Here is a 25,181-nt window from a genome sequence, read left to right on the forward strand (position 1 = left end):
CTCAGGTGGAAGAGGTACAAAATTCCCCTGGTTGCCCTGTTTTATTTTGGGTTGTGGGGGAATTAGGGGTGTGGGCTCATTTATGGAAATTCCTTGAGCTATACACATATGATTCATCAACTTTTCTGTACACATATTAAGCTTTTAAAGTTTTTAAAATAAAAAAACAAGTCAACGAATGACTGAAAGAACCAGTAAGTTTTCCAGCAGAGACAATCGATAAAGTGGAATTTAATGTCTTGTTCGCAGACAAGGAGCCTGGGATCCAGGGTGGGTAAGGGCAGGGGGCCAGCAGGATCCAGGAGGGAACCCATTCCCTGACTTCTCCTCCCACTTCCTTCCCCCACACTCTCACGCGTTCTTGCTCCCAAACACTAGACAAGTCCCTGTAGAGGCTGATCCCACGCAGGAGCTCAGTTGGACCTTTAGCCTCGAACCCCATGGAGGAAACAGTTAGGATTGGTGGACGCTGCACCCAGCATCCTGCAAACAGAATTCTGAAAACCGGTATTTCATGCAAACAGGATATCAACTTTTGTCAGAAAGATCAAAAAGGGCTTGAGGTTTTTCTTCACAGCCTCAGCCTTGCCTCTCCCCCTCTTGCTTTATCTCCTCATTTCTCTGTGCAGGCAAGCTTCTTGGCCTACAGGCAGGAAGAGATGGCAGCCGGGGAGACGCAGCTCTACGCCAAGGTCTCCAACAAGCTCAAGGGCCGCAGCACCCCCTTACTCCTGGAGCCCCTCCTGGCCATGGGCTTCCCGGTGCATACCACGTGAGTACTGCCCAGAGACCCCGGGGCCCAGCCAGCAGGGCTGGAACCAGACCCTGCTGCGGCCCCTGGCATGGAGCTGCAGGGGTGGAGGGCATGGCTTCCTGCCAAAGCAGTGCACCTTGCAGGGTGAGACACTGCGTCTTCACAGGGCCCTCTTCTGCTTTTCGTAAATGAGATGATCTTGACCAAGCTTGTCCAAGCTTGGAATGCTGTCCAACACAAATTGGTAAACTTTCTTAAAACATTATGAGTTTTTTTTTTTTTTTTTTTCAGCTCATCAGCTATTATTAGTGTTAGTGTGTGTGCATTATCAGTGTTAGTTTATGTGTGGCTGAGGGAGGCAAAAGAATACCTCTGATGTTCTTGACCTTTTAAAGACCTGCTCTGCTGGCTGAATGGGAGACCCTGAAATTTGTGAAAATCAGAAGCCATGTATTACTCCGGGTGCTCCATTTTGGGGGTTTGGAGGAGCTTGGGGCCTGGTTGTAACCTCTTTGTGTGCAGCTCAGTGACTCTGAAGGTGGCATTTCAAGACGTTCAAACTCTAACGTGAAAGGCCCCAAAGCCCGCTGCGTCTCTACCACCAGGACCACCTGTCAGCAGGGCTGTGCTTCCACGCTGCCCAGGGAAAGTCACTTGTCCTCAGGGAGAATCCCCTGAGTGTCTGATAACGAAATAAATGGGTAGGAAATTAGACACAGTGTGAGCGTGACCCTGCTGACCCAAGGGAAAGGTCTGCATGTGGAAGAGCTTAGCCCTCGGAGTTACCACTCTCGGAGAGGGAGGACATGATACCAACATTGGCTTAACAGCTTTCACGGCAAACCAGTGCCCTAGATCTGACCCATTCATTTTTTCACATGGAAAAATGTATCAGAATCACACTGTAGGTAACTTTGGGTTGGGGAAGGAGCTAAACTTTCCTTCTACACTATAACAAAAGCTTGGCCAAATTGGGTGAAGTAAATTTGAAGCTAGAAAACCCCTTTCTTCTCCCCAAGTCAGTGCTTTGTCGTCACTGTTATGTTCGAGCTAAGCCGGGGGCTTTGAATGGGGAGTGGGGTCAGGCACGTGCAGGGCGACCACCAGGCACCGTCCAGGCAGCGCAGACAAGGCAGCGTTCGTCCACTGCTTGCCACCCAGTGCAGGCAGGACACTGGGCCCAGAGAGTGCATTAGGGGCTGGGACTCGAACCAGGTCTCCATGCCTTTGAAGGAGTTCACGCTGGATTTTACTACTAAACCTGTAGCATGGACTCCTACTCAAAATTCCTTCCAGTTTAAACATTAAACACATGTTGGAGGAAGAGAAATGTGTATTAATTTTCCCACACCAGAGCACCTCAAAGTAAGGGCCCTGCACCAAGGCTGCCCTGTTCAAGCCTCTCCAGGTGGCCACAGCCCCATCGGTACCCACCCAAATAGCAGCACTGGGCATCAAGTAGTGGGCTCCTCATGGATGCCTGCCATTTCCAGTACACATTCCTGATAAATTACCTTAGCTTTATTCCATTCTGTTTCATTTGGTCCAGTTCTGCCCAATTCAACGGAATGTACCTACGTCCCAGGTTACCATGATGAATAAGACTCAGCCCTGCGTTCAGGGAGCTTTGGTCTAGCAGGGGAGAGCCGTGGATGCAAGGGGACTGTGCGAGCCGTGACAAGTGCCTGCCTGGGTGCTTTGGGAAGGACTGTTTCCCAGCGGGGGAGAGGTGTGGGAGGCGAGCCTAGGGATCGGGCTGTTTCACTAAGTGATGCTGGAGTGAAGGAAGCATTTGTCAGGGAAGCATGTGTCCCAGCTGGGGGCACTTTCCACAAGGTGGGTCCATTTGCTCTAGGCAGTGGGGAGGGGCAGGCCAGGGAGAGGGATTGCAGGAGCAGGTGGAGGTCAGGTCCTCAGCACTGAGACCCCGTTCTGAAGCAGGTAGCCAGGGAAGGAAAGTGATGGGCAGGTGTGAGCTGGTCAGCATTGTCCAAAACCACAATGGCAGCACTCAGGGGACAGGCGCCTGGGCACGTGCCAGCTGGAAGTTTAGCATCAGGCCCTCTTCAGAGCACATCCCAAAGATCCTGGGTGTGCAGGGCTACACCCTGCCTCTCTGACCCTTTTCCCAAGAATGGGCGACGTGACTCTGTGCCTGTGTCTGCTCTTCTGCAGGCTGAAAGCATTGGCAGCCACGGGGAGGAAGACGGCGGAGGAAGCCTTGGTCTGGTGAGTGCAGCTGCTCCTGTAGACCTGGGGGTGTTTGGACTGAATGCCCTGTGCTCGAGGACTCCCTCCCACCAGGGTGGACACCAGGAAAAGCCAGGAGCCTCTGGGTGGGATGGGACCACTGAGGAAGAAAAACAAAATAATCTCCCTGCCTATCCACAGTACACTGAGGGAGGGGCACAGGGCTCTGGTTAACCTTGGAAAGAAACAGACAGAACTTTTAACAACGCTTTTTTCACTTACAAATCTGATGCAATCCAATTTGATTGCCAAGAAGTACAGGTTCATGTGCTTTGTTGAGTAAATGGGGAAGACATAATTGTTGTGTTGTGATAAGCACATAAATTAGGGTAATTGTTAGAATAAAGTAAATAATTAGGGTAAAAATGGTAACATCTGGGTTATATATTAGTACTCCTAATATTCAACCTCTATGAGTAATTGAAGAGTAGGCTAGGATTTTGCATACTTGTGTTTGACTAAGTCCTCCTCAACCGCCTACTACGATGGACAAGATTGAGATAGATAGGAGGATGTTTGTGTTTATTGATAGAAAGATTTGAGACATAATTGACATCTTTGCTGATAGAAATAGCGGCAACCACACTCTTGGGCTGCCTCTGAGGAGAAGGGAGTTTACTGGTGGTCATGAAGCCCTCTAAGGGCACCAGGTGTGTGGGTCAGGTGAGGGCTCTGATTCGAGGTGGCCTCACTAGGTACCAGCTGCATGAGTGATTCTGCAAGCCACCTGCTGCCATGGGCCTGTTCTCCGCTCTGGGGATGGAGAGGAGGGCCCCCAGTTCTCTAAAACCCTCTCCCACTTGGATGTGCTGTGGGGAGTCCTTCATCCTCTGCCCTGAGATAGCCACGGGGAAAATCAAATAACAAAAGCCAGGTCCCTGGAGGCTGGAGCCCTCCCCAAAGCAGGAGGGCAGTTACTGATCCTGGGCCTCTGAGCGTGCAGCGTTCCCAACGGGATGCTCCTCCTCCTCCAGAAAGTGTAGGCCACCGGCAAAATGGGCAATGCCTTCACACACCCCACTAAAGCCAGTTGCCAATTTTGAATCAGAAACAAGCCCACTGCTGTGAGGGGGCATGGCCAGCACCCGTCCATTGCAACCCAGTCAATAAGACTGGGAAACCCACCAAAAAACAGGGAGGCACTGGGGTCCCCTAGACTCGTCAAGAGCACCCCAACCTCTCACTAGTAACCAGGGAGGTGGGGCAAATTAAGATATCCTTAGAGCAAGCAAGGTAACTCCAAGCATTGATGAGGATGAGGGAAGAGGGGGGCCTCACACGTCACTGGTGTCACTGAGGGAGGCAGTGCTGGGTGTCTGCCAACCCTGGCAATGTGCACAGCCCACCAGCCTCCGTTGAGGATCTAAGCAGATTCCCTGGAGAAACGCAAGGAGCCTAAAGAGACATGTACAAAGATCTTGATTACAGCGTTATTAAATGGTTTTAAAATAAAATAATTTAGATGTTCATCAATGCAGGAATGAACAAGTGCAACATTATATATGTACACGATGAACTATTACACAGCCTTTAACAAATTCACACTGACAAACTTCACTAGACATGTGTGTAGCAACGGGGATTAATTGCAAAGACATGGTGGAGGAAAAATGCCAGTTGCAGAATAATTTGAACAACAGCTTATGCTTTATGTAAAACAAGTGCTATCTATAAGTCCATTACTTAGATTTCTGAGAGAAGACAAAGCAGCTTCACCCCCGGGCTGAGCCCTGGAAAGGGGGAGGGTAGGAATCGCGATGGAGAGGAGAGGTAACTTCCTTTGTGATTTTTACTGAAGAGAATATGGTCTTGCATACGTTCTGTTTCCTTCAGTGATTGAATACTGCTTTCTAAATTGAAAATTATATCATAAGCACTTTGCTGAGTAATTAGAAATTCTTCAAAACCATGGTTTCTCATGAATGCATGATAAATAGATTTGCTATCAGTTATGGAGTTTTTCTTCTTTCCTATTCTAAATAACCCTAAATAAATGTTTCACGTGTAAAGTTTTGCCTATACAGTACTTCGTGCTCTTTCCTCAGGAGAAATTTCTGGAAGTAGAATTATTCGTTCAAAGGGTGTGGGCATTTTAAGACTCTCGATACCTATGGGCAAATTGCTTCACATAAAAGTTGAAAAGTCCGTCCTTAAGTCCTGCTTCACCTTTGGCACATTGAGCAGAACTTTTATACTTTTTATTTTAAAAAATCTTTGTTAACTTGACAGATGAGAAAAATGCTGTCTCAGAGCTACTTTATTTTCATTTTTATTGTTAGTGACGAAAAACTCCTATGTTGGGTCATCCGTCATTTTTCCTTTAATTTAAAATAACTGTCTGCCTGAAATCCCAGCTACTCAGGAGGCTGAGGCAGGAAAATCGCTTGAAGCCAGGAGGCGGAGGTTGCAGTGAGCTGAGATCGTGCCACTGCACTCCGGCCTGGGTGACAGATCAAGGCTCCATCTCAAAAATAAAATAAAGCAAAATAACAGTCTGAATCTAAAGAAACGTAGTAGCTACCTAAATTTTGTCTAGGTTTTTGGTTTTGGTTTTTATACGTAATTTGAAGTTTGAGGTAAAATACAAATATAAGGTTTTTCCACAAAATTTTCCCACACCATCAAAGAGATGCTGGGCCCACAGATCATTTGAAGACCAGGTTTTGGGTCTTGATGTCAACTTCCTTTCATTTTTTTCCACCTTTGACTTTGGAATCAGACTAAGGTGGGTCTGAGAGCAGCATGGGCACTGACCAGGTCTGTGCCACACACAGCCCTGCTGCAGGTGCCTCCCACCGGTAGGATGGCTGTGAGATTAATTTATGTCATGAGCATATATGATGTGTTCAATGTGCTCTATAATTCTGCATTGCTGTCATTGTCATTCTGTTGTGTGTCCTCGAAGGGGAAAAATCTTTTCGTTGTGACAGTGGGTGAAGCCGGCTTGCTCTCTGTTGCAGGCTGCATGATCATTGCAATGACCCTTCCCTAGATGACCCCATCCCCCAGGAGTATGCCCTTTTCCTCTGTCCAACGGGGCCCCTGCTGGAAAAACTTCAAGAGTTCTGGAGAGAGAGCAAGCGCCAGTGTGCAAAGAACAGAGCTCATGAGGTCTTCCCACATGTGACACTCTGTGACTTCTTCACGGTGAGTCAACCCAGTGTGCCTTCGATGCTCATCATCACCGCAGCTGGAGGCATTTTTCTATGCTAACTAGGCCATGATGGGACAAGGTTGACTTATTTAAACGGGATGGTCCAGAACTGCATCATTAGCTGGCACCTTCATCTGAGCAGCCCTTTATTTTCCTCTTTGCCTTCACCTGGTCAACTCCTATTCATCCTTCAGAACCCAACTCATTTATCCTCTCCCCTTTTTGAGTCTTCTCCAGCTCCCCAGGCAAAAGAAGTTGCCACCCATGTTCTTGTTCAGGTGTCTAATGGCAATTTTGTATCATATGGGCCATGTGTCTGGGGCAGCACTGCATCCCTCACCAGACTGAGTCCCTCAAGGGAAGGCAGATGCGTCACTCCTCTTTGCACCCCCAGAAACTAGCACAGCCCCTAAAACAGAGTTGGCCCTTCCAAAATGTGTGATAAGTCAACTCAAGGACGGGTGATTATTGGCTACCCCCAAATGCAAAACTTTTCCCTGTCTCAGGGACCAGCCTTCTGATTCAGAAAGAAATGGCCCAGTGGGCAGCTCCACGGTGGCACAAAATGGCCCAGCGGGCAGCTCCACAGGGGCACTGGAAAGCAAGAAGGATGTGGGGGCTGCTCAGGAGAAAATAAGGAGAAGGAAGGGACAGACAGCCACTGCCCTCCTCAGCTCCGCCGGAGGGGCCTGAGGAAGGGCACACCCACTTCCGCTACCACGGCCTGGCCCCAATTCTGCTGTTGGCAAACTGATTTGTTCCACCCATTTCAAGGGATTCCATCAGGGCCCAAGGAACCCTCCATTCCAACACCAGGCCCCTCGGTGCTAGATGGAAAGAAGGAATGCAAACCTCTGCAGGGAAAAGATTTCTGGAAGATGTCCCAGGAGAAGCAGCGCCTTCCAAAGCCTCCAACCACCACCCCAGATTGCCCGAGACTTGCAGGGATTCCCAGAACACAGGACTAAGCCTGGGAAATCCCCAGGCAAACCGAGAGAGTCTTCACCCTACATCGACATCAATGGCACTTGTGACAAGCAGACTCCCTTCTGGCTCACCTTCTGGAGCTAACGGGGAAAGGCAAGGCAGCCCAAGTTGTGTGACACAGCTCAGAAATTAGAGTAGGCCTTGGCCCCCAGCTCCTTCCCCAGTCAACTGTGGCGCAAGCACACACACACACACAGACACAGACACACACATAGCTCACACACATAGACACACACAGATTGACACAGAGACTTACACATGCACACAGATACACACAGATACATGCATACAGACAGATATAGGCACACAGACACACACAGATAGACACAGAGACATACACATGGCACACACAGATATACACACATACATGCATACAGACATACACAGATACACACAGACATACACATATATACATAGATACATAGATACAGACATACACAGACACACACAGACACACATACATGTACATAGGTACACATGCACACAGATACACACAGATATACACACACAGGAATACACAGATACATGCACACAGACACACACAGAGAGACACAGACACACACAGAGACACACATTAGATACACACACATACACATGCACAGACACACACATAAGCACCACACACACACGTATGCACACAGATACACACATGCATACACACAGACACACACATAGACATACGCAGACACACAGACACACATAGACATACGCATATGCAGACACACACAGACGCACACACATATAGACATAGGCAGACACACACACACTCACACACCTCCCTCTGTTGTTAGCTCCTCCCAGTCCCTCACCCCGGGTCCGGCCTGGCCGTGGTTAGTGGAGCTCCCCTCACAGCCAGAAGAGTGTAACGGAGACTCACTGTGTACCTTTGATGCTGTAAAATGAAAACACTAATCTTCTGAAGTGTGATATTGATCACAGCTACATTTATAACCTGACTATTCTTGAAAATTACATATCTGAGGCGAAGAAACACAATGTGAGACGGATTCAGGAATGGACATGCGTTCACTGGGTGGTTTTGTGTTGAGTGCCGTTGAGGGCTGCAGACAAAATAGACAGGGAGGAATGTCAGCCTGGCCTGTCCACAGGGAGATGGAAGCTGCATTAAACACTGTGCTCTGGCCTCATACTTGGGCTTGTGTAAGAAGCACTATGGAAAATTCCGAGGGCAGCCCGGTGCTGGGAAGAGAAGGGATCAGGCCATCTCCCGCCAGGAGGATGTGGTGTCTGGGTTTCCCCTGTGGTCTGATGTGGCCAATGGCACTGGGAAGGTCTTCAAGCCCAGGAAGCAGCGTGCCAGGGCAGTGGGCAACACCAAGCCCAGATGCCAGGAGAGGCTGTGTCTGGCTGGAGGATGGGGGTTGGAGCCCCATGGGCAAGGCTGTCGGGCCAGCACCTGTCGGGCTCTGTGGGCAGGCTGAACCCTCGAGAGGGATTCTCCAGGTGACAGAGAGCCTGCGGCCTCAGGGGTGGGAGTTGCATCAGAAAGAGGGTCCTACAGCCACACAGAGGGCATCAGGGAGGCCGGGCCAGGGGCTGTGCAGGCTCAGGTCCTCCAGGGAGCAGACCCCAAGGCAGAATTCCAAGTGCAGGAGATGCACAGGGGAGAGACTGCTGGTGAAGGCAAAAGAGGAGGAGAGGGTTGGAGGCAGGGCAGAGCCTCAGTCCTTAGAGGCCGCCCCTGTGGAACCTGACTCAGTGCTCGGCCGTGGACAAGACGGCGGCCCCGCAGCTGGAAGTGCAGCTGAGTCCCCCTCACTACAGGCTCTGAGCAGTGCTTGGGCAGACTTGGAGTCTTCTAGAAACCTCCAGAAGCCAAATCATGCAGACCTGAGCAAAGCAGTGGGTCATGGGACCGCAGAAACGGTCTGGCAGGTGACAAGCACATGCGGTGGAGGGAGGGGATGCAGTTCAAGGAGCAGGGGATTTCCAACCTGGGCACCTGAAGGAGACTCCATTCCGCAAAGAAACTTACCTGAAATATTTGAAAAACCGAGGTCCAGGTATAGAACAAATCCATTACCCCAGACACACAGGACGTGATAAACTATGTTGCAGTGCTTTGAACAGTAAAGAATCTCACTTGAATTGCTGCCTGATTGTTATTAATTAAATCAATAGATGACTTCTGATGAGAGGTGTGGAAACACAGGCTCTGTCTCTGTCCCCTTAGTGTGAAGACCAGAAGGTGGAGTGCCTGTACGAGGCGCTGAAGAGGGCTGGAGACAGGCTCCTGGGCTCCTTCCCCGTGGCCGTGCCCCTGGCTCTCCATTCCTCCATCAGCTACCTCGGCTTCTTCATCAACGGCAGCCCCGCAGACGTCATCCGGGAATTCGCGATGACCTTCGCCACGGAAGCATCTCTCTTAGCAGGTGGGCAGCCCTGACCAGTGGCAAACACAGGGCCGGGTTCACAGCGAGTGAGCTCTGTGCGGCAGGGACAAGCTCCTGGCACATGGATTTCTGTGGGTGGGTTCCAGGGGAGCAGAGCCCAGCAGCAACGATGGGATGGCTGGATGGGCTTTCTTCCAGGCTCAGTGGCTGCACCTGTCCTCACCCAGGCACTTCCATTTCCCACTTCTGGATTTTCAGCCAGGCGCCTGGACATGGCCTTAACCTGAGGCTGAACAATTTAATTAGCGCCTCCCTTCTTGAGCCACTACATCCTTCAAAAATGTAAGCCGTTAGAAAGCTTCCAGACCAGCTTTGGTCTTCTCTTTAGGCGGGAATAACCTTTGTTCCCATTATGTGGTTTTTCAAATGCTTAGCTATATGCCAACAGCCTGGGAAAGTGCCCCAGAAGGGTGTGCCAAGCATCAAGGCTGAGTGGGTGACCGTGATGGGGTTGGAGGCTAGGGCACATAGGGAGTCAGGGCCTCCCCCGCTCGGCCTCGAGTGGGAGACACACAAGTCCTACATGACTTATTTCTGTATTTTCAGTATGAGCTTAGTGCTCTCTCCTTGGCCTCTCCGGGGAAAGATTATGTAGACTCATATTGAGAATCATCAAAATTCCCTTCTCTCCGAACACCAGCCCTGGGCTGGAGACCAAGGCTACCACTCGGGTTTAGTGGAAAGGACTGTGGACTTGATGTCAGAAGATGTGATTTTTTTTCTGTGTCCCTGACGAGTGGCGTGACCTTAATGAAGTCATGTCCACTGTCTCTGTCTCTTTTTCTTTCTCTACAAAACAATGAGGGCTCTCACTCTTCAAGAACAACGTTGCCTGAGTCTGTGGCCCATCCCACCATAGTTCCCGGTACACAGAAGGCACTCAGTATTGCCGTGATTTGCCGACTCTAAAATCTGATGAGGCTGCAGTGCGTTGGTGGGAGGGCTCCCCACTTTCTCTCCCCGGGAGTGTGTCTGTCTCCGTTCTCAGACATGTATGAAACACAGATCCTGGCCTGTAAATCCATCCATGAATCCTGGGCTTCCACTTAGATGGCAGCTTGTGAGTCTGGAGATCGAATCTGCTGGATAATTAGAAAGTCGCCCCCGGTCTTTGTGGATTAGTCTCCTTTATCAAATGATGGCTCTTTCACACCCAGGCCCTCCCCCAGTGAACCTCACTGGCAGCATCTTAAAAACAGAAAGACTGAGGCTGAAAAGGGTAAAGTGCCTGCCCAAGGTCACTGTGTGTGGTGTGTGGAGTGGTGTCCCCTAAAAATGTATGTCCACCAGGAACTTCAGAATGTGACCTCAGTTGGGAATAGGGTCTATGCAGATGCAACTGGTTGGGAGGAGGTCACACAGGATTAGGGTGGGTCCCAGTAAGTGTAGAGGCCGCACAGAGACACGGATGAGTGGCGTGACCTTAATCAAGTCATGTCCACTGTCTGTCTCACCCATGTGCTGACCGAGGCAGAGACTGGAGTGATGTAGCCACAAGCCGAGGGATGCCTGGGGCCACCGGAAACTGGAAGAAGCCAGGAAGGACCCTTCCCGGGAGCTTTCAGGGAGAGCGCAGCCCTGCCAACACCTTGATTTTGAACCTCTAGTCTCCAGACACAGGAGAAAATAAATGTCTGTTGTTTGAAACCAATCTAGTCCCCTAACCAGGCTGGTGGAGCTGGGACCCAGCTCTGTCCTGCTCCACGCTGCCTGGGTTCATGCTAGGCAGCTCCACTTCCTGTGGGAGCCAGCATTGACCTCACATCCACGGCCTGACCCTGAGCAGGCTCTGTCCTGCCCTTCCATGGCCCATGCCCTCAGCCTGACACTGAGGGGGTAGAAGGCCTCTCTCAGTGATGAGTAACCAGTCACTGCTCTGAAGTGGCCAAGGTCCCTCTTGGGGCAAGTGCATGAGGCACCCTGCCTGCCTTGGCCCTCCCTAGTGAAACCCATAGGCACAGGTCCGCAGAGAGAAGGAAACACAGGGGCCCGTTCAGAAGTCGGTGTGACTCACTGTGACGTCAGCAACCGGCAGTGGGTCTTTACCAGGCTACACTCACTCACATGGCAAGGCCGTCTTCCCCGACTGCTAAAAACAAAAGTCAGAAAAGGAATTTCCCCACCACCTACACACTTACGCCGCTCTGGGCTGCGTAGCTTCAGTGCTCGGGCTTTCCTAGAGACCAGTGGGAACTTCCCATTTGCCTCTAAAGGCTCACCTCTCACGTGGGAGACAGCAGTGGGCCCCAACTTCGGGGCTCCAGGGAAAGACTTGCATCACCCTTGACCTATTTTAGCGGATGAGCAGATCCTGTTTGTCAGTGCCTTGCCGTGGAGTGGGGGCAGGGGACCTCTGTACACTGACACAGCGTCTCTAGCAGGAAACTTTAAGTTAGGAGGCTGATTTCCCACCGCAGCCTTGGCAAGCAGGCGCTGCCGTCCTCCAGCGAATGCTGCTGAAGCAGAAACTGGGCCAGGCCCAGAGGCTTGGTCAAGGTCGCCCTGCAAAAGGGGGCACAGCACGGCCTAAAACTAGGTCTATACGACACCAAAGTCTGTGCTGTTCCCGTCAAGACACCGACCGCCTCCCTAGGACATAAAATACTTTGTGGCTCAACTGAAATCAGATCCTGGCTGCTTGAGTGACGCCAGCTGCTCTGCTTACTGACCTGAGAGCCCCTTGCAGACCAGGGAGGCCTAGGGCCGTAGGGGCAGAAGACACCCAGAAAGACCTGAGGCTCAGCCACTCCCAGGACTTCCTGCTTCACCGCAACAAGGTGAACCTTAAAGATACTGTGTGGTTTGTAGTTTTGTTGCCTAAAGAGTTTTTTCTTGAAATTAAACAAAAAGCCATTGAACTGGAGCTCGGGCCTGCAAGTCCAGGCCACTGGGTAATGTGCACAGCCCAGGAATGGAGCAGTCGTTTACTCTGTGCATCTGAACCGTGCATTCGGGCAGCTAGCCTGAAAACTGATAGGCCCCCAAGACCTTGAACCCACATCTCCATATCCTCCTCTTTCCTACTTCCTGGAAAAATCTGCAGGGATCCAGCCATCTCCTTTATGATGTGAATTCTGAGCAGGCCGAATGAGCTCTGAGTTCTGAGAGCCCTTGCCTTGTTGAGGAAGCACGGAGGTCAGAGGAAGGAGGCATTTAGGTAACGGTGCACTGGCACCCTCTGTGTTCCCCTGATTTCACAGACTGCTCCGTGAAGCCTTGTACGAAGCAGCTGCATCTGACCTTGGCCCACAAGTTCTACCCCCACCACCAGAGGACGCTGGAGCAGCTGGCCAGAGCCATCCCCCTGGGCCACAGTTGCCAGTGGACTGCTGCGCTCTACTCCCGAGACATGCGCTTTGTGCACTACCAGGTAAGAGAGCTGAGCAGGGGCTCAAAAGAAGCAAATGAATGGGCCGGGCACCGTGGCTCACGCATGTAATCCCAGCACTTTGGGAGGCCAAGGCGGGTGGATCACGAGGTCAGGAGATCGAGACCATCCTGGCTAACATGGTGAAACTCCGTCTCTACTAAAAATACAAAAAATTGGCTGGGCGCAGTGGCTCACGCCTGTAATCCCAGCACTTTGGGAGGCTGAGGCGGGTGGATCACAAGGTCAGGAGATCGAGACCATCCCGGTTAACACAGTGAAGCCCAGTCTCTACTAAAAATACAAAAACAATTAGCCGGGTGTGGTAGTGGGTGCTGTAGTCCCAGCTACTTGGGAGGCTGAGGCAGGAGAATGGCGTGAACCCGGGAGGCGGAGCTTGCAATGAGCCGAGATCGCACCACTGCACCCCAGCCTGGACAACAGAGCGAGACTCCGTCTCAAAAAAAAAAAAAAAAAAAAATTAGCTGGGCGTGGTGACGGGCACCTGTAGTCCCAGCTACTCAGGAGTCTGAGGCAGGAGAATGGCATGAACCCAGGAGGCGGAGCTTGCAGTGAGCCGAGATGGCACCACTGCACTCCAGCCTGGGCTACAGAGCGAGACGTCTCAAAAAAAAAGAAACAGATGAATGAACGGCCACTCACCTGAAAGCATGTACTCCCTGGAGCCCTCCAAGGGAGATATGGCAGTAGCAAAGAAAATTTCTATTGCTTCTCTAAAGACATTCTCTTTCTTGTGCAATTTACAACCAGCATTCTTTTATATATGAGTTAGAGATGCACAGACATTTTTCAACAAAATAGAAGCATTTGCAATATTAGAAAAGGAAGCCGGATGTGGTGGCTCATGCCTATAATCCCAGCACTTTGGGAGGCCGAGGCCAGTGGATCACTTGAGGTCAGGTGTTCAAGACCAGCCTGGGCAACAGGGCAAAACCCTGTCTCTACTAAAAATACAAAAAATTAGCCGGGCATTGTGGCATGAACCTGTAATCCCAGCTATTGGGGAGGCTGAGGCAGGAGAATCACTCGAACCTGGGAGGTGGAGCTTGCAGTGAGCCGAGATCATGCCATTGTACTCCAGCCTGGGCAACAGAGCAAGACTGGCAAAAAAAAAAAAAAAAAAAAAAAAAAAAAGGCAGAAAGAAAAGGACTATTGTAAAGATCTATGAATACATGTTTTGCTTATTAGTTCTTTTTTATTTATTTATTTTTTACATTTAGAGGCCATGCTCATCTTCTCTGTATGGTTCCAAGTTTAGTTATACGTGCTGCCAAAGTGAGCACAATTCACTTTCAAGAATGATTTGAGCAAAACCTCACTCTGGGACTTCCTGCCCATGAATTGATGGGTTTAGAAATGAAGTGTGCGGCGCTCCTTTCAGACCCAGAGAGCGCATGTGGATGAATCCACCATGTTCTATATTGTACGAGAAGGTGTCAATAACCTCACACTGAGGAAGGCGGATGTGAAAGTCTGCTTATGCCTTCAGATCTTTTGTAGACAAAAAAGTACCTAGATGGATAGATCCCCCCCCAAAAAATATGTATATATATATATATATATATATTTTTTTTTTTTTTTTTTTGAGAGGAAGTCTAACCCTGTCGCCCAGGGTGAAGTGCAGTGGTGCTCACTGCCACCTCTGCCTCCTGGGTTCAAGTTGTTTTCCTGCCTCAGCTTCCCAAGTAGCTGGGACTACAGGTGCCTGCCACCATGCCTGGCTAATTTTTGTATTTTTAGTAGAGACAGGGTTTCACCATATTGGCCAGGCTGGTCTCAAACTCCTGACCTTGTGATCCACCCACCTCGGCCTTCCAACGTGTTGGGATTACAGGCGTGAGCCACCGCGCCTGGCCCCAAAACGTATTTCTAAATCTATCCAAAGAATTCTATGCTGCATTTCATTATATTCTATGCTATGTATTGCCAGACAAAGCTTTGGACAGCGTCTTGAAGACACAGAACACATTGGAGGGGAAGAAAGCAGGAGGTAGCTGGTGATAGGCCCCTACTGCTGCCGTTTTCCAATGTAAATCTTTGCTAGAGATGTGAAACCCCTTGCTTCTTTTCTAGACCCTGAGAGCCCTATTCCAGTACAAACCCCAGAACGTGGATGAGTTGACGCTAAGTCCTGGTGACTACATCTTTGTGGACCCCACGCAGCAGGACGAAGCCAGCGAGGGCTGGGTGATTGGGATCTCACAGCGGACAGGCTGCCGGGGCTTCCTGCCTGAAAACTACACAGATCGAGCCAGCGAGTCTGACACGTGGGTTAAGCACAGGTGAGTGCTGCCTCTGGCTGCAGCGCCATCATCTCTGTCTGAGTTACTGTGTGAGAGTGCCCACCTGCAAACAGTGTGCTTCTAGGCCATTCCATTACTGGTAAAATTGCATTCTCTATGCTGGCAAAATAATTCCTGCAGGTATATAGTAAGCATCTTGGTTCATCCGTGGTTTTCTGATGATAACATTCAAAAAAGAATTAATTACTCTGCATTAGAGTAGTTTGAGATGGTAATCCCCAAATTATTGCAAAACACTACTTCCTTATCACAAATATAATAAATTATACTCAGAGGTCCTGAGCTTGGGTTTATGTATTCTTCTGCTCCGTGTATGAACTGTAAAGTCCTAGGGCGTGTTATTAGTTTTCTACGACTGTGTAATAAATTACCACTAAAACAAAGTGCAATTATTATCTTATTGTATTTACGGGTTGAGAGTCAGAGTCCAGCTTCACTGGGTCCTCAGCTCGGGGTCTCAAGGCTGTAATCAAGGTGCCTGCCAGGGCTGGGCTCCCAGCTGAGGTTTCACGCCCTCACCTGAGCATACACAGTTGGTGGAAGTGATTTCCTTGAAGCTGTAGGGCTCCTGGTGAGTCGCTTCTTCATCAGTTGGAGAATCCCTTAATTGTAGCGCTTTAGCATCATCTGGTGAGGCTAAGGATTTTCAGAACGGTTCTTCTTTGTTCAGTGTTCTTCCCTCAATTTATCTCTTTCCTCTCCCGCTTCACTATAAATAACATGAAGAAACCAGGTGATACGCTTAACACTTTGCATGGAAATAGCCTTAGCTAGGTGACCAACATCATCGCTTACAAGTCCTGCTTTCCATGGACAATTTTGTTAGACTCTCTGGCGCCCATGGTAAGGATCCTCCTTGTTCCGATTTCCTGGAACATGTTTCATATTCCTTTCTGAGTTCTCCCCTGAGGATTCACCTTTAGCGTCCCTATTTGCACTAGCAATCTGTTAATGGTTATCTGGGCTTTCTCTGCCGTGCTCCTCACAAGTCTCTCCGCCTCTACTCACTGCCAAGTCCCAAAGTTGTTTCCACATTTTAAGTTCAGAAAGTCTCCAACTTACAGTGGTTCAACTTGGGATTTCATAATGGTGTGAAAGTGATATGGGTTCCATAGAAACTCTACTTCAGGTGCCCATACGGTCATTCCATGCTACACTTTCAGTCCAACATTTAACGAATTACATGAGATACTCAACACTTGATTGTACAATAGGCTTTGTGTTAGATGATTCTGCCCTGTCGTAGGCTACTGTAAGTGTGCTGAGCGTGTTCAAGGTAAGCCAGGCCACGCTGTGATGTTCAGTAGGTTAGGTGCATTAAACGCATTTTCAATTTATGATGGGTTTGTTGGAACATAACCCCATCTGAAGTTGAAGAGCATCCTCTGTTTGTTAGAACAGCACCCCATTCCTGACACCAAATTTAGTAAAAGTTTAACCAGAGATGCAGAACCAATCACTTTCATACAATATATAATACATACAAATATATGTACAGTTGTCCCTTGCAGGTAGCAAGGGATTGGCTCCAGGACCCCCACAGATACCCAAATCCTCATGTTCTCAAGTCCCTGATAGAAAACGCTGTAGTATTTACATGCAACTTATACACATCACCCTGGATCCTTTAAATCATCTCTAGATTACTTATGATACATAATACAGTGTAAATGCTATGCAAATAGATGTTATACAGTATTGTTTTTATTTGTATTTTTAAATTGTTGTATTGCTATTTTTTATTGATTAGTTTTTTGAATATTTTTGGCCTGCAGTTGGTTGAATCCACAAATGCAGAACCTCCAGATACAAAGGGCTGACTGTACATACAGAATATTTTATATTATATACACATGTATCACACACACATATATATATGGAAAGGCATATATATACACACACATCTATATGGATTTACTACAATGAATTGTCTTGTGGAATTACTACGGCTAGCTAAGCAAGGACAGACAGGCAGGAAGGGGGAATCCTACTCAGGCTGAAAACCCATGGGCAAGTTGAAGCTTGTTGTCCACATGTGGGCAGTTGGAAGGACCACCTGGGGGATGGGAGAGCAGTTGCAGATACAGCTGCTAGCGAAGTCTCTGAGTGTGGGGAAAGCCTAAGTTATTAAAAAATGCCCTCCAACTGCATAAGTCAGGCCTGCTCAGAATAACCTTGCTTTTGATTAATTTAAGTTCAAATGATTAGGGGTTCTAGTCACATTTGTAAAATCTCCTTGCAGCAGCACCTAGACTAGCATTTGATGGGATAGCTGGGAAGGCTGTGTGTGATGCTTAGGATGACTACTCCCTCCCTTCCATCCTCCAGCTCTCATGAAAATGCCTCTGGTGGCCCACCCTGATCAGACATGTGCTAAAAAGGAAGTCTAGGGACTGTCGTTCAGTCTGGCCAAGTTGCCACACACACCATAAAGCCATTGCAAAGTGCTAAGGTGGCTCTTGTGAGCTTTTTCACTCTCTTCTCCCAGGTTCCAGTTAGGAGAACGGAGAGAGCAGGCAGAGGTCAGAGAACACAGGGTGAAAAGAGAGAAAAACTGCTCAGCCTCATGGGCGTGCATGTTGGGGTAGAGCTCTTGCAGGTGTCAAGACTGATGGTTGGAACAACTGAATGATAAGAGTGGGAGGAGCAGGGCAGAAATACACAGAAAAACCCTATGTTGTGGTTCAGGGCTTCCTGGCACCTTCAGAGCTGTGTGGCTGGGGAAGAGAGCCTGGAAAAGCACCATCATGGCCATCCCTCTGTCTCCAAGCAGGAGGTCTTAAAACCATTTTATATTTCACTCATTGGTTTAATTCTCTCCTAAAATGTTCCACAGTTTCTCTAGGGTTCCCCCCACCACCCAGACAAATAAATAAATCATTAAGTTGAACACAGATGTATCAGTGTCTACTCAATCTACAGATTTTCAGATCTGTGCTGGACATTTGCTGTGGACATCTATTTCCAGAATCTATCCATCTAGGGAATTCTTTTCTGTACCCTTCCTATTGAGGTTCATACATAAGGCAAAACTATGAAAATTGTGACATTTTATTTGAATAGTCATTAAAAACTACTTAAAAATTGTCAGAGGTTATACGGATATCTAATAAGACTAACATTTTGAGTAAATTAAGAAAGAATATATTTTGAAGAGCTGAAATAGATGATTATTTATTGGTCATTTTTATCCAAACCCCCCAAAAAAGAAAAGATGGTTTCATAGCACCTGATAGAAGCTCTTGGTGAAATGATCAGAATGTACAAGAAATAGTAGTAAAAATAATGAAAGTATTGTCTGAAATATTTACAGAAGGAGATTTGGTGACTATGGCTGATTTCTTTAGGTATTATATTTCTTTTTGCTAATTATTCATACACTGAGATTTGTATAACGAGCCAGGGACAGCATCTATGTCCCTGGGCACCCCCCCCACTAAACATAGTAGCCACTTGACACTGAAGGAGAGCAGATTCCAGCCAAAGCCCCACAGCTGTTCATACATGACATTCCATATCATCTTCTCTTGAGGCCATTTAACTTCTTACCCTAATGAATAAGAACTTAGGACCACAAAATGCAAATATGGGATGAAAAATGCAGCCGTAGTTACATGTCTTTATTTATTGATGTGTTGACTTCTAATCCACTTAAATCTATTTTAAGGCAGCTTAAGAGAGCTTTGCACACTAACATCACCTCCTGTGCCTGACTCTGTGCCACGCATTTCCCTTCGTAACTGATTTACTTCTCCGGTACCCCCAGAGTAGGCACTGTTACTGCTCCATTTTATAGTTGATGAAACTGAGACACAAAGAGATCAACTCACTTGCCTATGTTCACACAGCAAGTGAGCAGAGGAAACAGGATTCCAGCCTTATACCTAATCCCACGCTTGGGCTTTCAAATCTGACCTCAACTGCCTATAGAAGAGATCATTAAAATTTAAAATTAAGTCCATAAATTAAATTATGACACATCCATACAATAAAATATTTGCTGCTTTAAAATAATTAAAAGGGAGAATTTTATATTATTTATTTGAAAAATATGCAAGATTTATTGATAAATGAAAAAAATAAGTTGCAGAATGATGTGTATGGCATGATATACTTGTGGGGGAAGGGGAGACACACATAACCGTCTGTAAATACACGTGCACAATATGTATTTCTACACATACGTATTCCTAAAGGTTCCCTGGAAGGGAGAATGTCTAGAAACTTCTAATCATGGTTACCTGTGGGTGTTGGGAGTGGGAGCCAGGAGAATGGAACAGAAATGGGAGGGAGTCTTTTCAAACACGACCATTTCATGATGTTTAAATGTATAAAGCATATAAATGCATTACGTACTCAAAACATAAATTAATCCATTTTAAATTTCAAGAAGAGAATATAAGAAAGCTGGGTCAAAGGGAGAATAAAGGTGGAAAAGCTAGACAAAGTCAGGGCTGAGGTTTGTCCACACCGCGACGTGTGCTGTGAGCTCCCAGCTCCGAGCTTTCCCACATCCAATAAGAAAACAGCCACACGTTCAACCAACAACCATGGCCATCCCAGACGTGTGCAGACCAGCAGTTCAGGAGAAATACACTTTGTGACATAGACATGTCCATGGGTCCAGGGGCCACATCAAAATCACAGGATGTGGGTGCCACAAGGGATTGTAGAGATAACCTAAGGCAACTCCCCTGCTGGAGAGCTGAGAAGACTCAGGCCCAGGAGGCCAAGTGATGTACAATCAAGGGAGTTCTTACTTTCTTGCAAGCTCAGTTCATCACCCGATCCAATCCACAGTTTAAGGAATAGAGAGGAGATGCTGGCTGTACCCTAACTAACCATCTAAATTTCAGGAAGGTTGGGGCTCCCCTGTGGCCCTGCATCATTCAGCATGTCCTTCGCTGTCTGCCCAGGATGGGAGAGTTTCACCATCACAGAGGAACCACAAAGACTCTGCAGAAGATGAGTCAGCTGCTATGATACTTTTCATCTCACAGTGAATATATTAGACACCTGCCTATCAACATAACCATTCTGGCTTTTATGCTGGAATGTATTAATGAAAACTGCAGTGAAAAGAAAGAGAAATAAGCACTGGGCTAGGTGCTGTGGGGTGTCCGATTGGTCCTGCTTTGGAAGCACCCTCATCGTGGCTGGAGGAGCAGCAAGACACCCTGACAAGCTGTGGCCTGTGCTTATGGGCCAGTGAGGCAGATGATGGGAGCTATTGGCTAAATCTTTTCAAACTGCTAAAAGTCCTTATTAAACATCTAAAGCTTTCAAAATCAGAAAATTATCCTTGAATGTCTCCACACATCACTCCTGTATTCATTAGTGGAAAATGTGGTCAAACGGTAACATCCAGAGGCCAACTGACCCATGGATGGACAGAGAGCTGTGCAGATGTTTAATAAATACTTCCTGATCAGGACTCACACTTGCGCGATCCAAGCAGCAGAACCGCTGGCGTTACAGTGCCTGGAAACAGACCTGCAGGTGCACCAGCAGGAATCCCCCTCCTCACCAAAGAGGGCACCTTTCCAGGTACGAGTCTGCAGCTCCAATGTGTAGTACCTGTCAATTAACACATCAGTCACCCATCACCACCATAATGACCCCAACCTCCTTGCCGGATGGTGCTGGGATTCTTTGGACTTACCTACTGCAAACTCACACTATGATGTTTGTCCGTTGCTTTGAAGATCAGAGGTGGCCTGGAGAGACTGGTGATGGAGGACCGTATTCCCAAACCACCGCAGCTTCCAATCCTCTGTACAGAAAAGCAGAGGGCGCGCCCCTGTAGGACAGAGAACAGGGAGGCTTGAGTGCGAGGGCTCAGGAGAATAAGTGCCATCCCCCAATCAAGATGAGGACATTCCCGAAACTGAAGACAGACACAGCAGGATTACTTCAAAAACCTCACAGCAAGTTTACAGCAAGTATCTCGGACATAAGAAAGGTACAATTAAGGGCTAAATTGCATCCTGCCAACATCCATATGTGGAGGTCCTGACCCCCAATACTTCAGAATGTTACCTTATTTGGAGACAGGGTCTTTAAAGAGGTGATTAAGTTCAAACGAGGGCATTAGAATGGGCCCTGATCCAATATGACCAGTGTCCTTATAAGAAGAAATGAGGACACAGACACACACAGAGAGACAGCCTGTGAAGACACGAGGAGAAGATGCCTGTCCACAAGCCAAGGAGAGAGGCCTCAAGAGGAACCAGCCTCAATGATAGCTTGACCTCAGACTCACAGCCTCCAGGACTATCAGAGCATCTGTGGCTGTCGTTGAAGCCACTGTGGGACTTTGTTATGGCCGCCCCAGGAAATGAACACAGGAACCTAGTGATGCAGCCCCCAGACGGCAACTGTGTCCTTTTAAGAACCGGACAGAGGCGGGTGAATCACCTGAGGTCAGGAGTTCAAGACCAGCCTGGCCAACATGGTGAAACCCCGTCTCTACTAAAAATATTTTTTTAAAAAACTAGCCGGGCTTGGTGGTGGACGCCTGTAATCCCAGCTACTCGGGAGGCTGAGGCAGGAGAACTGCTTGAACCCAGGAGACGGAGGTTGCCATGAGCCGACACAGTGCCACTACACTCCAGCCTCAGCAACAGAGTAAGACTCTGTCTCAAAAAAAAAAAAAAGAAAAAAGAAAAAAAAAAAAAAACAGGGAGAATTCAAACACGTCTGTTTCATGGTGTAAGTGATCATCAAGAGATCAAGAGACTCTTAAGTTAAAGAGAAAAATGGAAATGTGAAAATGCTAAGCTCTTTTCTTTCTCCTCCCGTCACCCATGTTCACAGCATAATCTTGATCATATTTCATTTGAAAGACCAGCAAAATACACTCTATTTCTCTCTGTAAACCTCACAGATGTCATCAGTTGATAGCAAAGCCCTACCGTCTGCAGAGCGAGCCGCAGGGAGGGTGTGGGTGCCCTCGCCTTGTCCTCAGGAAGGGGAAACCAACCAACATTTCCTGTGCTAATGTGGGGCTATGAATTGGGCCTGCTGCTCTGAGCATGTTAATTTGAAGAGGAAACGCTCCATTGTTCCAATGAGACTATCTATATTCTTGGTCTACTTAGGATCAACTCAAGTGTACATTTCCTAACTATTGGCATCTGACAGCTTGAGAAGATGCAAAGTAAATTGGCCTGGACCTGCCACAGTTTATAGATGGAGACAGGGCAGGCAATAGTGTGAGAAGATCAGGTGCAACGTGCAGATGATTCAAGAAACACATGAACTAAATCAAGATGCCATGCAGGGGATGGGTGGTCCAGGGTGCACGTTCAGAGGAGTGCAGGGCAGGTGCTGAGATGCAAAAGAAAAGATGCCCTTCCTGGCTCTGGACGGGTCTTGGTGGAGGCGCGGGAGCTACTGCTGGTTTTATGAGAATGTGGGGACTTAAGACCTCTATGGGAGAAATGCAAACATTTGCAAATGGGCTGGATCAATAGAAACACGCCCTGTGCATGGCTGAGAACAGTCAACTGCGGCCGTGTGTCAATTCCTCCCATAGTCATTTCCAGGTTTAATGAAATTCCAGGCTCAGTCTCAAAGGGACCGTTGGTTGGAACGTCACCAAATGCATGAAAAGTTTATCTGGAAGAATAAACAGGAGAGAAGAGCTGAGAGAAAACTTTGAAAAATAAAAATGAGTTATTTACCCAACCAGATGTTAAAAATAGTTTATGAATCTACAATATGGTCCTGGCTTAAAGGAGGTTAAAAAACAGATCAGAGGGACAAGATAGAGATCAGAGGAGCAAGTCTAGTGTCCTGGAGAGGTCGCATCTGACAAAGGGTGCATCAGAGATAGGGACAGAAATAGGTAAGAAATAGACAGTACTGGCCGTACGTGGTGGCTCATGCCCGTAATCCCAGCACTTTGGGAGGCTGAGGTGGGTGGATCACCTGAGGTGAGGAGTTTGAGGCCAGCCTGGCCAACATGGCGAGACTCCATCTCTACTAAAAATATAAAAAATTAGCCAGACGCGGTGGTGTGCACCTGTAGTTCCAGCTACTTGGAGGCTGAGGCTTAAGAATTACTTAAACCTGGGAGGCGGAGGTTGCAGTGAACTGAGATCAAGCCACTGCACTCCAGCCTGGGTGACAGAGTGAGACACCGTCTCAAAAAAAAAAAAAATTAATTAAATAGACAGTATTTCATATCCCCTCACATTGTACACTGAAATCAATTCCTGGCAGAGACAAGGAGTAAATAGAAACAGAAAAACATGTTAAAAATAGAACTGCTTAGACCGGGCGCAGTGGCTCACGCCTGTAATCCCAGCACTTTGAGAGGCCGAGACGGGCGGATGACGAGGTCAGGAGATCGAGACCATCCTGGCTAACACGGTGAAACCCCATCTCTACTAAAAATACAAAAAATTAGCCGGGCGTGGTGGCGGGTGCTGGTAATCCCAGCTACTCGGGAGGCTGAGGCAGGAGAATGACGTGAACCGGGGAGGCAGAGCTTGCAGTGAGCCAAGATCATGCCACTGCACTCCAGCCTGGGGGACAGAGCGAGACTCAATCTCAAAAAATAAAAAATAAAAATAACTGTTTAAATGAATGCATTTCTGATTTCTGGACTGGGGAGAGTTTTGAAGGCTCAGAAGCAGTGGAAGGGATCTTAAAGTGAGACTTAGCAGGCCTGTCTTTAATAGCGATTGTTAAATGCTTAAACTTAAAGACCTCTGCAGGTTAAACCCTACGCTGTAAAGAGCAAGCTGACAACAGTGCTTTTCAGAAGATATTTATAAAGTTGACGGTCCCCAGTGGGTCATCCACTTGAGCCGATTACCTGCCCCAGCCCCCGTCCCTCCAACAGTGACCTGGGGTCCCTGGATGCTGCTAGCCCTTGGACATTTTTGGCACCCAGGTGACTTATGCCTGCCTTTTTCACTTACGGACCAAGACACTGTCTCCTGGACTCTTCCTCTACAAAGACTACATTCAAACTTGCTGAGGAAAACACTGAGGCTTTGAGAGAAGAAATGGCCAAAGAACATGAACAGGAGAGAAATAAATGGGGGAAGGAGTTCCTGTTCATTAGTAATAAAAGACTGCACAAAAAAAGGAGGCCTGGCCAGGCACAGTGGCTCATGCCTGTAGTCCCAGTACTTTGAAAGGCCAAGCTAGAAAGAAGGATCCCTTAAGCCCAGGAGTTGGAGACCAGCCTAGGCAACATAGCGAGACCCTGTCTCTACAAAATAAAAACTAAAAGTAAATTAGTGGGGCGTGGTGGTGCATGCCTGTAGCAGTTACTTGGGAGGCAGAGGTGGGAGGATCACTTGAGCCTGGGAGGTCGAGTCTGCAGTGACCCAGGATCATGTCGCTGCACTCCAGCCTCAGCAACAGTGAGACCCTGTCTTTAAAAAAATAAAACAGAATTTTAAACCAATGAGGCACCATTTCCCCTCACCTTCTACTAGACTACAATTTGTCTTCCTGAAAAAGCGGTTCAAATTCAAAAGTCATAAGGGCAGCATTCCCAAATGTGGGCAGATGAGGGAAATGGGGTTAGATTTTATGGTTAACTGAGCTGAAGGATTGCAGATATTGTTTCATCTTTTTAAATGTGTTGTATTTTCCACATTCGAACAACCATAAGAAACAAAGTATCCTGAATTTTCCCAATGGAATTGGGAATTTAAAATGCTAGCATTCGCTGAAAGCAAGAGCACAATGTTAGTAGAAAATGTTGGGCCGGCAAAGGACGTTTTATGCCTAATTCAACCCAGAGAAATCCCGCAGAGCTCCTGCTGAGAAATGCCTGCGTAGCCACTGGACTGTGGTCGTGTATAATTTTTAAATAGAGTTTTCAAAGATCTTTCCTTTTGTGGAATGAATTCCCCCTGGGGGAAATCGATCATTTGCTGTTCCAAGGAGGATTTCCGTGGCCATTGG

At 47.9% G+C, this 25,181-nt stretch overlaps 1 protein-coding gene across 8 annotated transcripts in view; it reads left to right on the top strand.

The window, feature by feature from the left end:
• Positions 1–422: 422 nt before the first annotated feature.
• Positions 423–25,181, top strand: part of UBASH3A (ubiquitin associated and SH3 domain containing A) — a 44,892-nt gene continuing 20,133 nt past the window's right edge. For 6 of the 8 annotated variants that reach the window (XR_004052652.1, XM_030914665.1, XM_030914664.1 and 3 more), the window contains exons 1-6: positions 534–772; positions 2,930–2,983; positions 5,965–6,151; positions 9,340–9,538; positions 12,760–12,929; positions 15,022–15,230. Coding sequence is in view for 7 of the 8 variants with exons in the window: in XM_030914665.1 (XP_030770525.1) it covers positions 660–772; positions 2,930–2,983; positions 5,965–6,151; positions 9,340–9,538; positions 12,760–12,929; positions 15,022–15,230 (932 nt within the window). In the remaining variant the exon portion in view is untranslated. Of the gene's footprint in view, positions 508–533; positions 773–976; positions 999–2,929; positions 2,984–5,964; positions 6,152–9,339; positions 9,539–12,759; positions 12,930–15,021; positions 15,231–25,181 lie in introns of those variants that run through there. The other 2 variants (XM_030914662.1, XM_030914663.1) reach the window with 2 other exon arrangements.

The sequence above is a fragment of the Rhinopithecus roxellana genome, chromosome 13, assembly GCF_007565055.1.
Source record: "Rhinopithecus roxellana isolate Shanxi Qingling chromosome 13, ASM756505v1, whole genome shotgun sequence".
In the NCBI taxonomy this organism is placed as follows: Eukaryota; Metazoa; Chordata; class Mammalia; order Primates; family Cercopithecidae; genus Rhinopithecus; species Rhinopithecus roxellana.